This window comes from Oncorhynchus keta, chromosome 1 (assembly GCF_023373465.1).
Source record: "Oncorhynchus keta strain PuntledgeMale-10-30-2019 chromosome 1, Oket_V2, whole genome shotgun sequence".
In the NCBI taxonomy this organism is placed as follows: domain Eukaryota; kingdom Metazoa; phylum Chordata; class Actinopteri; order Salmoniformes; family Salmonidae; genus Oncorhynchus; species Oncorhynchus keta.
This window is the reverse complement of record NC_068421.1, coordinates 18,865,317-18,878,780: the sequence shown is the minus strand read 5'-3', so window position 1 is coordinate 18,878,780 and position 13,464 is coordinate 18,865,317. Positions and strand designations below refer to the sequence as shown.

The 13,464-nt window shown below is 47.9% G+C and overlaps 1 protein-coding gene across 3 annotated transcripts in view; it reads left to right on the top strand.

Annotated features, from left to right (window-relative positions):
- The first annotated feature begins 221 nt into the window (after positions 1–221).
- Positions 222–13,464, top strand: part of LOC118379338 (ephrin type-A receptor 4) — a 144,820-nt gene continuing 131,577 nt past the window's right edge. Inside the window, exons 1-3 of one of the 3 annotated variants that reach the window (XM_052513204.1) lie at positions 222–462; positions 1,828–1,895; positions 5,287–5,950. In XM_052513204.1, coding sequence (XP_052369164.1) covers positions 366–462; positions 1,828–1,895; positions 5,287–5,950 — 829 coding nt within the window. In that variant the 5' untranslated portion in view covers positions 222–365. The remainder of the gene's footprint in view (positions 463–1,827; positions 1,896–5,286; positions 5,951–13,464) is intronic. The other 2 variants (XM_052513151.1, XM_052513100.1) reach the window with 2 other exon arrangements.

Below are 13,464 nucleotides of genomic sequence, written 5' to 3'. Positions count from 1 at the left end.
AATCTTCATTATTAATTACAACGTAAATACATTATCTTGGAAGTTTATTGCTTCTCTTTAACAATAAAAATAGCGGTGTCCGCATGACATACAGTAACTCCTGGCCCATTACACAGTCCCATTTTGGCCATACCAGTGTCCATTCATGGCTGAGGGGTAGGGGGACAGATAATGATTATTTGCCCCTGTTTTCCCGACCACTGTGTTTCTTATTTGGATTGACTGCCGCGTCAGAGCGCGCAGACTCACCTCCCGGCTGTTTTCGGAGCTTCGCTCTATCCCTGCTTCAAACACATATTCCACAGGGAGAGAGAGAGAGAGCAAGACCTGTGAGGAGCGGAACGAACGACCAGAAAAAACGACAAATGGCACTCATGGCTGGGATGTTGTTTACGGCGACCTCTGTGCTGCTTGGAATTTCTACGTGTGTTTCTTCTGCACGGATTTACCCCCCAAACGAAGGTAAGACTGGGAATAACAGCGGAGCCCCGTTTTGGACTTTTTCTCCGCTAGTTTATACTCCGTCAACTTCATGTGTGAGACGGACCACAATCCCGGTGTCCCGTAGCTATTCTGGACTCGTGCAAGGACCAGCAGCACTCAACGAATTGGCCAACACTATTAATTTTCTCAACATCATGTACCATTAATCTCTGCCATTGGATTAGGCTTTCCATATGCGTCAAACCCATCGAGCGTTTTGTGTCATAGACTACTACTAGGTTATCTCTTTACCCAAATTGCTGAAAGCGCTTTGCAGAAAGCCGCAGCGTATGAAGTCTATGTGGGGCTCTAGCAGGGTCTGAGTGGAGTGCTGTTAAATCTTTCTTCAGTCTCTGTTAATTAGGCGATAGCCAACTTCTTCAGCAAAATTAGTTTTTTCTTGAGCCATATAGGCTACAAAGACACGTTGTTATACACAAATCAGTATTGCTTTGGAGGGCATGTATGTGTCTGGTTTTGTGCAAGGCCGTTGTGCAAAAGCCACCCTTACAAAATGAGCCATGTCATTTTAGTTCATAACCATATATTTATTGCAGTCGCAGTTCTGTAAAATGATACTCGTTCAATTAACAAGTGGTGTTTGCGCATTTTCTTTGTCAAAACGCATTAACTTCAAAGCAATACTAAAATAATTACCCAAGTCATTTCAGATAAAGGACAACATCTTAAATTAAATCCACTTAAAAAAATGTTAACTCGCTGCATATTTAAGCTCTTGCATTTGTGATTTTCTTCACTGCGCAGTGAGAGGATTTCCGTAAGAAATATAAGGGACTATTGAAATCTCATTACGGATTCTTTTTGATTTCTCACTGAAGCAAGTTGATTTAAACGTCCGTGCTCCTCATCGTAGAACTTCAGGACCCGAGTTAATAAAACAGACGCACGGAGTCTCCAACATGTATTGGATAGTCGCATTCACTGGTTTACAATGACAATACCCATGGTTCTTTATACAAAATATCAAATCCCTGTAAAATGGGATCCCTTTATGTTTTTAATCATCACATATCCCCCTGGAAAAATCTATCCAATTACGCATTTGAGTAATGCAAACATATTACATCGTTTATGGATGTAGGTGTGTGTGGAATGGGCCTATAGATACGTCATTACATATTGATCATTAGCTTACTTCTGACAGGTTTTCGTTGAGCAGATTGCACATAGTTGTTTTCCTCGGCAAACTGGTTAATAACTATCCAACTATGGCAACAACACGGTGGCTGTTCCAGACTGTATATTATCACTGTAGACAAGGTTACACATATTCCGTGTTATGAACGGTCTATAACTGCTCACTTCTCTTTCTATGTTTTTCAGTGACGTTACTGGACTCCAGATCCGTAGCGGGGGAGTTGGGCTGGGTCGCCAACCCAACAGAAGGAGGGGTAAGTGCCCCTTGTTAAGACGCGAGTCCCCCGTTGAGTCAAAATGGAGAGACGATGTCCTCTATAGCCCACCGGCCCCCGCCGTCCTTCTCTCCCTCTACTCGCGGTAATGGTTAGATTTGAGTCCGATACTGCAGCGGGCGTCAGGTTTCCTGAATAGACGGCTGATTGAATCGGTCTTTGTGGAGAAACGTTATATCCTTTTCCCCCATTGAGGCGCGGGGGAAGAGGAACTTGGCAGCACAGAAAGGGCCCTCTGGAATGGATGAATGAAGGGAAGTGGCAGCGGGTTTCAGTCCTCACAGTAGGATTGGATTGGGCCATAAAGCAATAGGGAATCTGATCGGACTAAATGCATGTGTACAACTTTACGTCCGTCCCTTCGCACATTCCCGGGCGCGAACCAGGGACCTTCTGCACACAACGACAACAGTCACCCTCGAAGCGTCGTTAAGCTAGCCGTTTCACATCCGTTACACATGATCCCGCGGTCTAATTGCGATATATATAGTTGCGCTGATAAGGTACAGAGTGCGACTGTTTCGGGAATGTCCGTGTTAGGCCCTTCGGTGCGCGCGGCTGGGTCCGGTCTGGCACACACTCCCCTGTCCGTTGTTCCCTGAGCCGAAGCAGCAACAGCACTGGCGTTTGAATAATTACATGGAACCATCTTATATGTGTTGTTGTATTTATAGACTAAACCAATAAGGTGGCCCAAAGTAGAGCAACATATGCTATCCATTACCTTCTTCTTTCTATTCAGGCATCTTCTGGCATATACATTATATTTTAATGATACAGTTTATGGTATGCTATAGACCCACAAAACAAACGTTGCCGGTTTATGTCAGCCTTCTCTCCAACTCTTGTTTTATTCACCATTGGGTTGAGTTGCTGTTCAATGAATGTGGCTCGTGTGTGCTGCTGTTGGGTGCTCTTCGTTCCTTCTTCAGCGGGTTCCTCCGTGGCGGATGGATTGACAGGGTGCTGGCAGCGCCGACAGGCCTGCATTCACGCTCTCATTACGACCAATTACCCTCATTCTCCCTCTCCTCCGCTATCGGGGAAAGGTGCGGCCTTATCTGCCTAGCCGGTTGATTTCCACAATAAAGGGCCAAGCAGAAAGAAGAAAGCTGTTGAATAAAGCAGCGGGGTGATGGACACTTTCTCAAATCGGAACCTCAGCCATGTTTAGCGTTATCTACCCTACTCAAATGAATAGGGCTTTAAACGAGATTAGTTATGACAACGCCTTGAATCAATTTCAGCACAGCATACATCCTTCCCCCTAGTAATAGCTCTGTTTGGACTCGTTTCTCGAAATAGAATATAGTCCTAACCAGATACAAGCAGAAGGCTGGCTTGTCTGCTCTTGTTTTTAAATGCAGTCAATTTGACAACTTCATTGTGAAATGTTAAAGGCCCGGTGCAGTCAAAAATTAGATTTCCCTGTGTTTTTATTATTATTATTATTATTATTTATTTTTTTAAACCTATTTCCAGACTAAGATGTCAAATAATACTGTTATATTTCGAAAATTATGATCATGCCCTTTTAGTGTAAGAGTTATTTGAAAAGACCACCTGAAGATTTCAGGCTGTTTTGGTGTGATGGAGTTTTAGCCTGCCTGTTGACATCACCAGGTGGTAAATTAGTTAAGTTAATAGACCGATAAGAAAGAGAGTTCCAAACCTCTCTGCCAATAACAGCTAGTTTTCAGTTTCCCCTCCCCACTCAGACCAATCCCAGACAGTCCTAGCTAAATTCTTGCTTGAGAAATGTCTCTTTGCTAACAAGCAATTTTTGTTTCTTTTTGTCCATGTTTTAAATTAAAAATCACAGTAAGGTACTTAATTGTTACCCCGGAATGATTATTTATCCATGTAATCTACAAGACCCTGCTAGGTAAAGTCCCCCCTTATCTCAGCTCGCTGGTCACCATAGCATCACCCACCTGTAGCACGCGCTCCAGCAGGTATATCTCTCTAGTCACCCCCAAAACCAATTCTTTCTTTGGCTGCCTTTCCTTCCAGTTCTCTGCTGCCAATGACTGGAACAAACTACAAAAATCTCTGAAACTGGAAACACTTATCTCCCTCACTAGCTTTCAGCACCAACTGTCAGAGCAGCTCACAGATTACTGCACCTGTACATACATAGCCCACCTATAATTTAGCCCAAACAACTACCTCTTTCCCTACTGTATTTATTTTATTTTATTTATTTATTTAGCTCCTTTGCACCCCATTATTTCTATTTCTACTTTGCACATTCTTCCACTGCAAATCTACCTTTCCAGTGTTTTACTTGCTATATTGTATTTACTTTGCCACCATGGCCTTTTTTTTGCCTTTACCTCCCTTATCTCACCTCATTTGCTCACATCGTATATAGACTTGTTTATACTGTATTATTGACTGTATGTTTGTTTTACTCCATGTGTAACTCTGTGTCGTTGTATGTGTCGAACTGCTTTGCTTTATCTTGGCCAGGTCGCAATTGTAAATGAGAACTTGTTCTCAACTTGCCTACCTGCTTAAATAAAGGTGAACTAAAATAAATAAATAAATATATTGATATAAAAATGGCTGCGTTGGCCCTTTAAAAGCACACACCATAATGCCCGCAACGCCTTTCAAAACACCATGCTCTTTAGTAGCTGGGACTTTATCGTAAGTGAAACAAACATTGTTCCTATAATAATAAGCCAGCCAGTCATCGATAACGTAATCCATGCACCTCATGAGTTCATTCTAAAAACACCCGGTCCACATGTGTGCTGTCCAAACCCTCTCCCGCTCCAAAATAAGTTGAATAAAATAAGTAGGCCTACAGAAGGAACACAGACACCCTTTTTCCATTGGGTTTTTGTTCAGATCACTATAAGCCCCTACAGACTTAAGGCCTATCCATTAGCTCTTACACAACATTCTTTCAATATCTCTTCACCCTCACTCTGCATTTCTCTCCATTTGGTGACCTTTAAATGAATCATGGAGTTATGGGGATTTACATTGAGGTCATCATTATTTGACATTCAAATAATAATTTTAATGGTGCATGTTCCCCAAGGATTTAGTTGGTTTCCTTCTATGTGGAGATAAACCGTACTAGTCAGGCTTGAATACAGTACAGTAGGCCTATGTGTACTTATTTCTGATTGTACCGGTACTACTTTCATTATAACAGGCCTTGCTATTTACATTAGGCTTTGTCATGCATTTATTATTACGTTTGGTTTTAAATACTTGACCTACTGAGACGCAGACATTAAGTCCCCGTTCTGCTATGGTCTTTCTCAATGTATGTCTGCAAGTTAATATGTGGCCTACCATTTGTCATAATGTTTGTCAGATATTTTCCTAACATTTCCTGTGTTTGTGTCCTCAGTGGGAGGAGGTGAGCATCATGGATGAGAAGAACATTCCCATCAGGACGTACCAGGTGTGTAACGTGATGGAACCCAATCAGAACAACTGGCTTAGAACGGACTGGATCCCCCGGGTTGGCGCCCAGCGTGTCTACATCGAGATCAAGTTCACCCTGCGCGACTGTAACAGCCTCCCTGGTGTCATGGGAACCTGCAAGGAGACCTTCAACCTCTACTACTACGAGTCCAACAACGACAAGGAGCGCTACATCCGAGAGAACCAGTTTGGAAAGATCGACACAGTGGCGGCCGACGAGAGCTTCACCCAGGTGGACATCGGAGACCGCATCATGAAGCTGAACACGGAGGTCAGGGACGTCGGAGCCTTGACCCGGAAGGGTTTCTACCTGGCCTTCCAGGACGTGGGAGCCTGCATCGCCCTGGTGTCTGTCAGGGTGTTCTATAAGAAGTGTCCCTTGGCTGTGAGGAACCTGGCCCAGTTCCCTGACACCACCACCGGGGCTGACACCTCATCACTGGTAGAAGTCCGAGGATCCTGCGTAAATGATTCAGAGGAGCGTGACGTTCCCAAAATGTACTGCGGGGCGGACGGAGAGTGGCTGGTGCCCATCGGGAACTGCCTGTGTAACCCGGGATTTGAGGAGAGAAACCTTGAATGTCAGGGTAAGTTAAGGAGACAAAGCTTCTGTCTGCCTCTGATATATATATTCCTCTAGTCACAGGCAGCAGCTGTTCTGTGTGGTTATTTATATTCTTCTCTATCGTTCTCTCTTCATTCACCTTCCATCTCTATCTCCATACAGTAGTTTGCTTCTTTATCATATCTCCCTCCTCTCTCTCTGTCTGTCTCTTTGTTTCACTCCCTCCATGTATCCCACTCTCTTTGTCTCTCGCTCTCCCTCTCTCTCTCACACTCTCTCTCGCTCTCTCTCCCTCTCTCTCTATTCACCAGCCCCTCTCTCTTTTGCTTGTTGTCTCTCTCTCCTCTTCACCTCCCTGCGTCTCTCCTACATGATATCAGGCTGGTTAATAGAAGAGGTGATGATTGTAAATGGCGTAATTATCCAGTCCATTGGGATGTGGTAGTTGGGTCAAGGGAACAGGCCTGCTATTGGGATGTGTTAGTTAGGCCAGGGGAACAGGCCTGCTATTCGGATGTGTAAGTTAGTCCAGGGGTACTTGCCTGCTATTGGGATGTGTTAGTTAGGTCAGGGGTACAGGCCCGCTATTGGGATGTGTTAGTTAGGCCAGGGGAACAGGCCTGCTATTGGGATGTGTTAGTTAGGTCAGGGGTACAGGCCTGCTATTGGGATGTGTTCGTTAGGCCAGGGGAACAGGCCTGCTATTGGGATGTGTTAGTTAGGCCAGGGGAAAAGGCCTGCTATTGGGATGTGTTAGTTAGGTCAGGGTACATGCCTGTTATTGGGATGTGTTAGTTAGGCCAGGGGAACAGGCCTGCTATTGGGATGTGTTAGTTAGGCCAGGGGAACAGGCCTGCTATTGGGATGTGTTAGTTAGGCCAGGGGAACAGGCCTGCTATAGGGATGTGGTAGTTAGGTCAGGGGTACAGGCCTGCTATTGGGATGTGGTAGTTAGGCCAGGGAAACAGGCCTGTTATTGGGATGTGTTAGTTAGGTCAGGGGTACAGGCCTGCTATTGGGATGTGTTAGTTAGGTCAGGGGTACAGGCCTGCTATTTGAATGTGTTAGTTAGGTCAGGGGTACAGGCCTGCTATTTGAATGTGTTCGTTAGGTCAGGGGTACAGGCCTGCTATTTGAATGTGTTAGTTAGGCCAGGGGAACAGGCCTGCTATTGGGATGTGTTAGTTAGGTCAGGGGTACAGGCCTGCTATTGGGATGTGTTAGTTAGGCCAGGGGAACAGGCCTGCTATTGGGATGTGTTAGTTAGGTCAGGGGTACAGGCCTGCTATTGGGATGTGTTAGTTAGGCCAGGGGAACAGGCCTGCTATTGGGATGTGTTAGTTAGGCCAGGGGAACATACCTGCTATTGGGATGTGTTAGTTAGGTCAGGGGTACAGGCCTGCTATTGGGATGTGTTAGTTAGGTCAGGGGAACAGGCCTGCTATAGGGATGTGTTAGTTAGGCCAGGGGTACAGGCCTGCTATTTGGGATGTGTTAGTTAGGTCAGGGGAACAGGCCTGCTATTTGGGATGTGTTAGTTAGGCCAGGGGTACATGCCTGCTATTTGGGATGTGTTAGTTAGGTCAGGGGAACAGGCCTGCTATTTGGGATGTGTTAGTTAGGCCAGGGGTACATGCCTGCTATTTGGGATGTGTTAGTTAGGCCAGGGGTACAGGCCTGCTATTTGGGATGTGTTAGTTAGGCCAGGGGTACATGCCTGCTATTTGGGATGTGTTAGTTAGGCCAGGGGTACAGGCCTGCTATTTGGGATGTGTTAGTTAGGCCAGGGGTACAGGCCTGCTATTTGGGATGTGTTAGTTAGGCCAGGGGTACAGGCCTGCTATTTGGGATGTGTTAGTTAGGTCAGGGTACAGGCCTGCTATTTGGGATGTGTTAGTTAGGCCAGGGTACATGCCTGCTATTGGGATGTGTTAGTTAGGCCAGCTATTTGGGATGTGTTAGTTAGGCCAGGGGTACATGCCTGCTATTTGGGATGTGGTAGTTAGGCCAGGGGTACAGGCCTGCTATTTGGGATGTGTTAGTTAGGCCAGGGGTACAGGCCTGCTATTGGGATGTGTTAGTTAGGCCAGGGGTAAATGCCTGCTATTGGGATGTGTTAGTTAGGCCAGGGGTACAGGCCTGCTATTGGGATGTGTTAGTTAGGCCAGGGGTACAGGCCTGCTATTGGGATGTGTTAGTTAGGTCAGGGGTACATGCCTGCTATTGGGATGTGTTAGTTAGGCCAGGGGTACAGGCCTGCTATTGGGATGTGTTAGTTAGGCCAGGGGTACAGGCCTGCTATTGGGATGTGTTAGTTAGGTCAGGGGTACATGCCTGCTATTGGGATGTGTTAGTTAGGCCAGGGGTACATGCCTGCTATTGGGATGTGTTAGTTAGGCCAGGGGTACATGCCTGCTATTGGGATGTGTTAGTTAGGCCAGGGGTACATGCCTGCTATTGGGATGTGGTAGTTAGGTCACGGGTACAGGCCTGCTATTTGGGATGTGGTAGTTAGGTCACGGGTACAGGCCTGCTATTTGGGATGTGTTAGTTAGGTCAGGGGTACATGCCTGCTATTGGGATGTGTTAGTTAGGTCAGGGGTACAGGCCTGTTATTGGGATGTGGTAGTTAGGCCAGGGGTACAGGCCTGCTATTGGGATGTGTTAGTTAGGTCAGGGTACATGCCTGCTATTGGGATGTGTTAGTTAGGCCAGGGGTACATGCCTGCTATTGGGATGTGTTAGTTAGGCCAGGGGTACATGCCTGCTATTGGGATGTGTTAGTTAGGCCAGGGGTACATGCCTGCTATTGGGATGTGTTAGTTTGGCCAGGGGTACATGCCTGCTATTGGGATGTGTTAGTTAGGCCAGGGGTACATGCCTGCTATTGGGATGTGTTAGTTAGGCCAGGGGTACATGCCTGCTATTGGGATGTGTTAGTTAGGCCAGGGGTACAGGCCTGCTATTGGGATGTGTTAGTTAGGCCAGGGGTACATGCCTGCTATTGGGATGTGTTAGTTAGGCCAGGGGTACATGCCTGCTATTGGGATGTGTTAGTTAGGCCAGGGGTACATGCCTGCTATTGGGATGTGTTAGTTAGGCCAGGGGTACAGGCCTGCTATTGGGATGTGTTAGTTAGGCCAGGGGTACAGGCCTGCTATTGGGATGTGTTAGTTTGGCCAGGGGTACATGCCTGCTATTGGGATGTGTTAGTTAGGTCAGGGGTACATGCCTGCTATTGGGATGTGTTAGTTAGGTCAGGGGTACATGCCTGCTATTGGGATGTGTTAGTTAGGCCAGGGGTACATGCCTGCTATTGGGATGTGTTAGTTAGGCCAGGGGTACAGGCCTGCTATTGGGATGTGTTAGTTTGGCCAGGGGTACATGCCTGCTATTGGGATGTGTTAGTTAGGCCAGGGGTACAGGCCTGCTATTGGGATGTGTTAGTTTGGCCAGGCCTGCTATTGGGATGTGTTACAGGCCTGCTATTGGGATGTGTTAGTTTGGCCAGGGGTACATGCCTGCTATTGGGATGTGTTAGTTTGGCCAGGGGTACATGCCTGCTATTGGGATGTGTTAGTTAGGCCATGCCTGCTATTTGGGATGTGTTTGTTAGTTAGGCCAGGGGTACAGGCCTGCTATTGGGATGTGTTAGTTTGGCCAGGGGTACAGGCCTGCTATTGGGATGTGTTAGTTAGGGCCAGGGGTACATGCCTGCTATTGGGATGTGTTTGTTAGGTCAGGGGTACATGCCTGCTATTGGGATGTGTAGTATATGCCTGCTTTGGGATGTGTTAGTTAGGCCAACATGCCTGCTATTGGGATGTGTAGTTAGGTCACGGGTACAGGCCTGCTATTTGGGATGTGGTAGGGTCACGGGTACAGGCCTGCTATTTGGGATGTGTTAGTTACATGCCTGCTATTGGGATGTGTTAGTTAGGTCAGGGTACAGGCCTGTTGATTGGGATGTGTTAGTTAGGCCAGGGGTACAGGCCTGCTATGGGATGTGTTAGTTAGGTCAGGGTACATGCCTGCTATTGGGATGTGTTAGTTAGGCCAGGGGTACATGCCTGCTATTGGGATGTGTTAGTTAGGTCAGGGGTACATGCCTGCTATTGGGATGTGTTAGTTTGGCCAGGGGTACATGCCTGCTATTGGGATGTGTTAGTTAGGCCAGGGGTACATGCCTGCTATTGGGATGTGTTAGTTAGGCCAGGGGTACATGCCTGCTATTGGGATGTGTTAGTTAGGCCAGGGGTACATGCCTGCTATTGGGATGTGTTAGTTAGGCCAGGGTACAGGCCTGCTATTGGGATGTGTTAGTTAGGCTCAGGGGTACATGCCTGCTACTGGGATGTGTTAGTTAGGCCAGGGTACAGGCCTGCTATTGGGATGTGTTAGTTTGGCCAGGGGTGCATGCCTGCTATTGGGATGTGTTAGTTAGGCCAGGGGTACAGGCCTGCTATTGGGATGTGTTAGTTAGGCCAGGGGTACAGGCCTGCTATTGGGATGTGTTAGTTAGGCCAGGGGTACATGCCTGCTATTGGGATGTGTTAGTTAGGTCAGGGTACATGCCTGCTATTGGGATGTGTTAGTTAGGCCAGGGGTACATGCCTGCTATTGGGATGTGTTAGTTAGGTCAGGGGTACATGCCTGCTATTGGGATGTGTTAGTTAGGTCAGGGGTACAGGCCTGCTATTGGGATGTGTTAGTTAGGTCAGGGGTACAGGCCTGCTATTGGGATGTGTTAGTTAGGCCAGGGGTACAGGCCTGCTATTGGGATGTGTTAGTTAGGTCAGGGGTACAGGCCTGCTATTGGGATGTGTTAGTTTGGCCAGGGGAACAGGCCTGCTATTGGGATTGCCTGCTATTGGGAGTTAGTTTGGCCAGGGGTACATGCCTGCTATTGGGATGTGTTAGTAGGGCCAGGGGTACATGCCTGCTATTGGGATGTGTTAGTTAGGCCAGGGGTACATGCCTGCTATTGGGATGTGTTTGTTAGGTCAGGGGTAATAATAATAATAATAGTAGGCCAGGTCATGTGTGCATACATTCTACATGCCTGCCTGTCTGCAGTGTGCTCTACCAACTGTATGTGTTAGTTAGGTCAGGGTACATTGCTATTGGGATGTGTTAGTTAGACCAGGGGTACATGCCTGCTATTTGGGATGTGTTAGTTAGGTCAGGGGTACATGCCTGCTTATTGGGATGTGTTAGTTAGGCCAGGGGTACATGCCTGCTATTGGGATGTGTTAGTTAGGCCAGGGGTACATGCCTGCTGATGTTTAGTTAGGCCAGGGGTACATGCCTGCTATTGGGATGTGGTAGTTAGGTCACACCACGTACAGGCCTGCTATTTGGGATGTGGTAGTTAGGTCACCAGGCCTGCTATTTGGGATGTGTTAGTTAGGTCAGGGGTACATGCCTGCTATTGGGATGTGTTAGTTAGGTCAGGGGTACAGGCCTGTTATTGGGATGTGGTAGTTAGGCCAGGGGTACAGGCCTGCTAATGTGTTAGTTAGGTCCAGCCTGCTATTGATGTGTTAGTTAGGCCAGGGGTACATGCCTGCTATTGGGATGTGTTAGTTAGGTCCATGCCTGCTATTTGGGATGTGTTATTTTGGCCAGGGGACTAGGCCTGAAATTAGGATGTGTTAGTTAGGCCAGGGGGACAGGCCTGCTATAGGGATGTGTTAGTTTGGCCAGGGGAACAGGCCTGCTACATGGATGTGGTAGGTAGGCCAGGGGAACATGCCTGCCTGTCTGCAGTGTGTATCTGATGCATAAATTGCTCAGGAGAGACCAGTCTAAATAGCTCCCAGTCTTACTTTCCTCCCAGCCCCAATCCCAGTCAGATGATTCCAGTCTCTCTCTCTCTCTCTCCTCCCCTACCCACCACACCACCAGCCCCAATCCCAGCCAGATGATTCTCAGTCTCTCTCTCTACCCATCACAACACCAGCCCCAATCCCAGTCAGATGATTCCCAGTCTCTCCTCCCCTACCCACCATACCACCAGCCCCAATCCCAGTCAGATGATTCCCAGTCTCTCCTCCCCTACCCACCACACCACCAGCCCCAATCCCAGTCAGATGATTCCCAGTCTCTCCTCCCCTACCCACCACACCACCAGCCCCAATCCCAGCCAGATGATTCCCAGTCTCTCCTCCCCTACCCACCACACCACCAGCCCCAATCCCAGTCAGATGATTCCCAGTCTCTCTCCCTACCCACCACACCACCAGCCCCAATCCCAGTCAGATGATTCCCAGTCTCTCCTCCCCTACCCACCAAACCACCAGCCCCAATCCCAGTCAGATGATTCCCAGTCTCTCCTCCCCTACCCACCAAACCACCAGCCCCAATCCCAGCCAGACGATTCCCAGTCTCTCTCTCTACCCACCACACCACCAGCCCCAATCCCAATCCCAGTCAGATGATTCCAAGTCTCTCCTCCCCTACCCACCACACCACCAGCCCCAATCCCAGTCAGATGATTCCCAGTCTCTCCTCCCCTACCCACCACACCACCAGCCCCAATCCCAGTCAGATGATTCCCAGTCTCTCCTCCCCTACCCACCACACCACCAGCCCCAATCCCAGTCAGATGATTCCCAGTCTCTCCTCCCTACCCACCACACCACCAGCCCCAATCCCAGTCAGATGATTCCCAGTCTCTCCTCCCCTACCCACCACACCACCAGCCCCAATCCCAGTCAGATGATTCCCAGTCTCTCCTCCCCTACCCACCAAACCACCAGCCCCAATCCCAATCCCAGTCAGATGATTCCCAGTCTCTCCTCCCCTACCCACCACACCACCAGCCCCAATCCCAGCCAGATGATTCCCAGTCTCTCTCTCTCTCCTCCCCTACCCACCACACCACCACACCACCAGCCCCAATCCCAGCCAGATGATTCCCAGTCTCTCTCTCTCCTCCCCTACCCACCACACCACCAGCCCCAATCCCAGCCAGATCATTCCCAGTCTCTCTCTCTCTCCTCCCCACCCCACCCTTCCCCACCACATCCCAAATCCCAGCTAGATGGTTTTCAGAAGGGCCAGTGCTGGCCTGTGAGAGAGAGATAGACAGAAGCCCTCACTTGTCTGGTTTATCATTCTATGTAGGTTGACGAGAGGTAGAAAGAGCTCAAACAGAGACACATGGCGATGAGGGGGGAAAAATGCTGAAAGTGTTTGATTTTAGTCTTTAGTCCACCTCAATGATCCCTCTTGTTTAATGTTGTTTGTGTGACTATACTTAGTGAATGTCTTTTGTTATCCATCGCATCTGAACAAAAACATGGCAATGCAAAAAAACGAAATTGTAAAAAGCCAGAATAAATAAAAATATGTTGAATCTGTTAATACATTTACCAAGGATATATAGACCTACTGTATGTTTTTCTCTTGGTGTGTGACTACCACGTTTCTCTCCCGGTGTGGATACCAGTGTGTTGTGTGTGTAGTTCCTGGTGTGTGACTAAATCAAATCAAATGTATTTATATAGCCCTTCGTACATCAGCTGATATCTC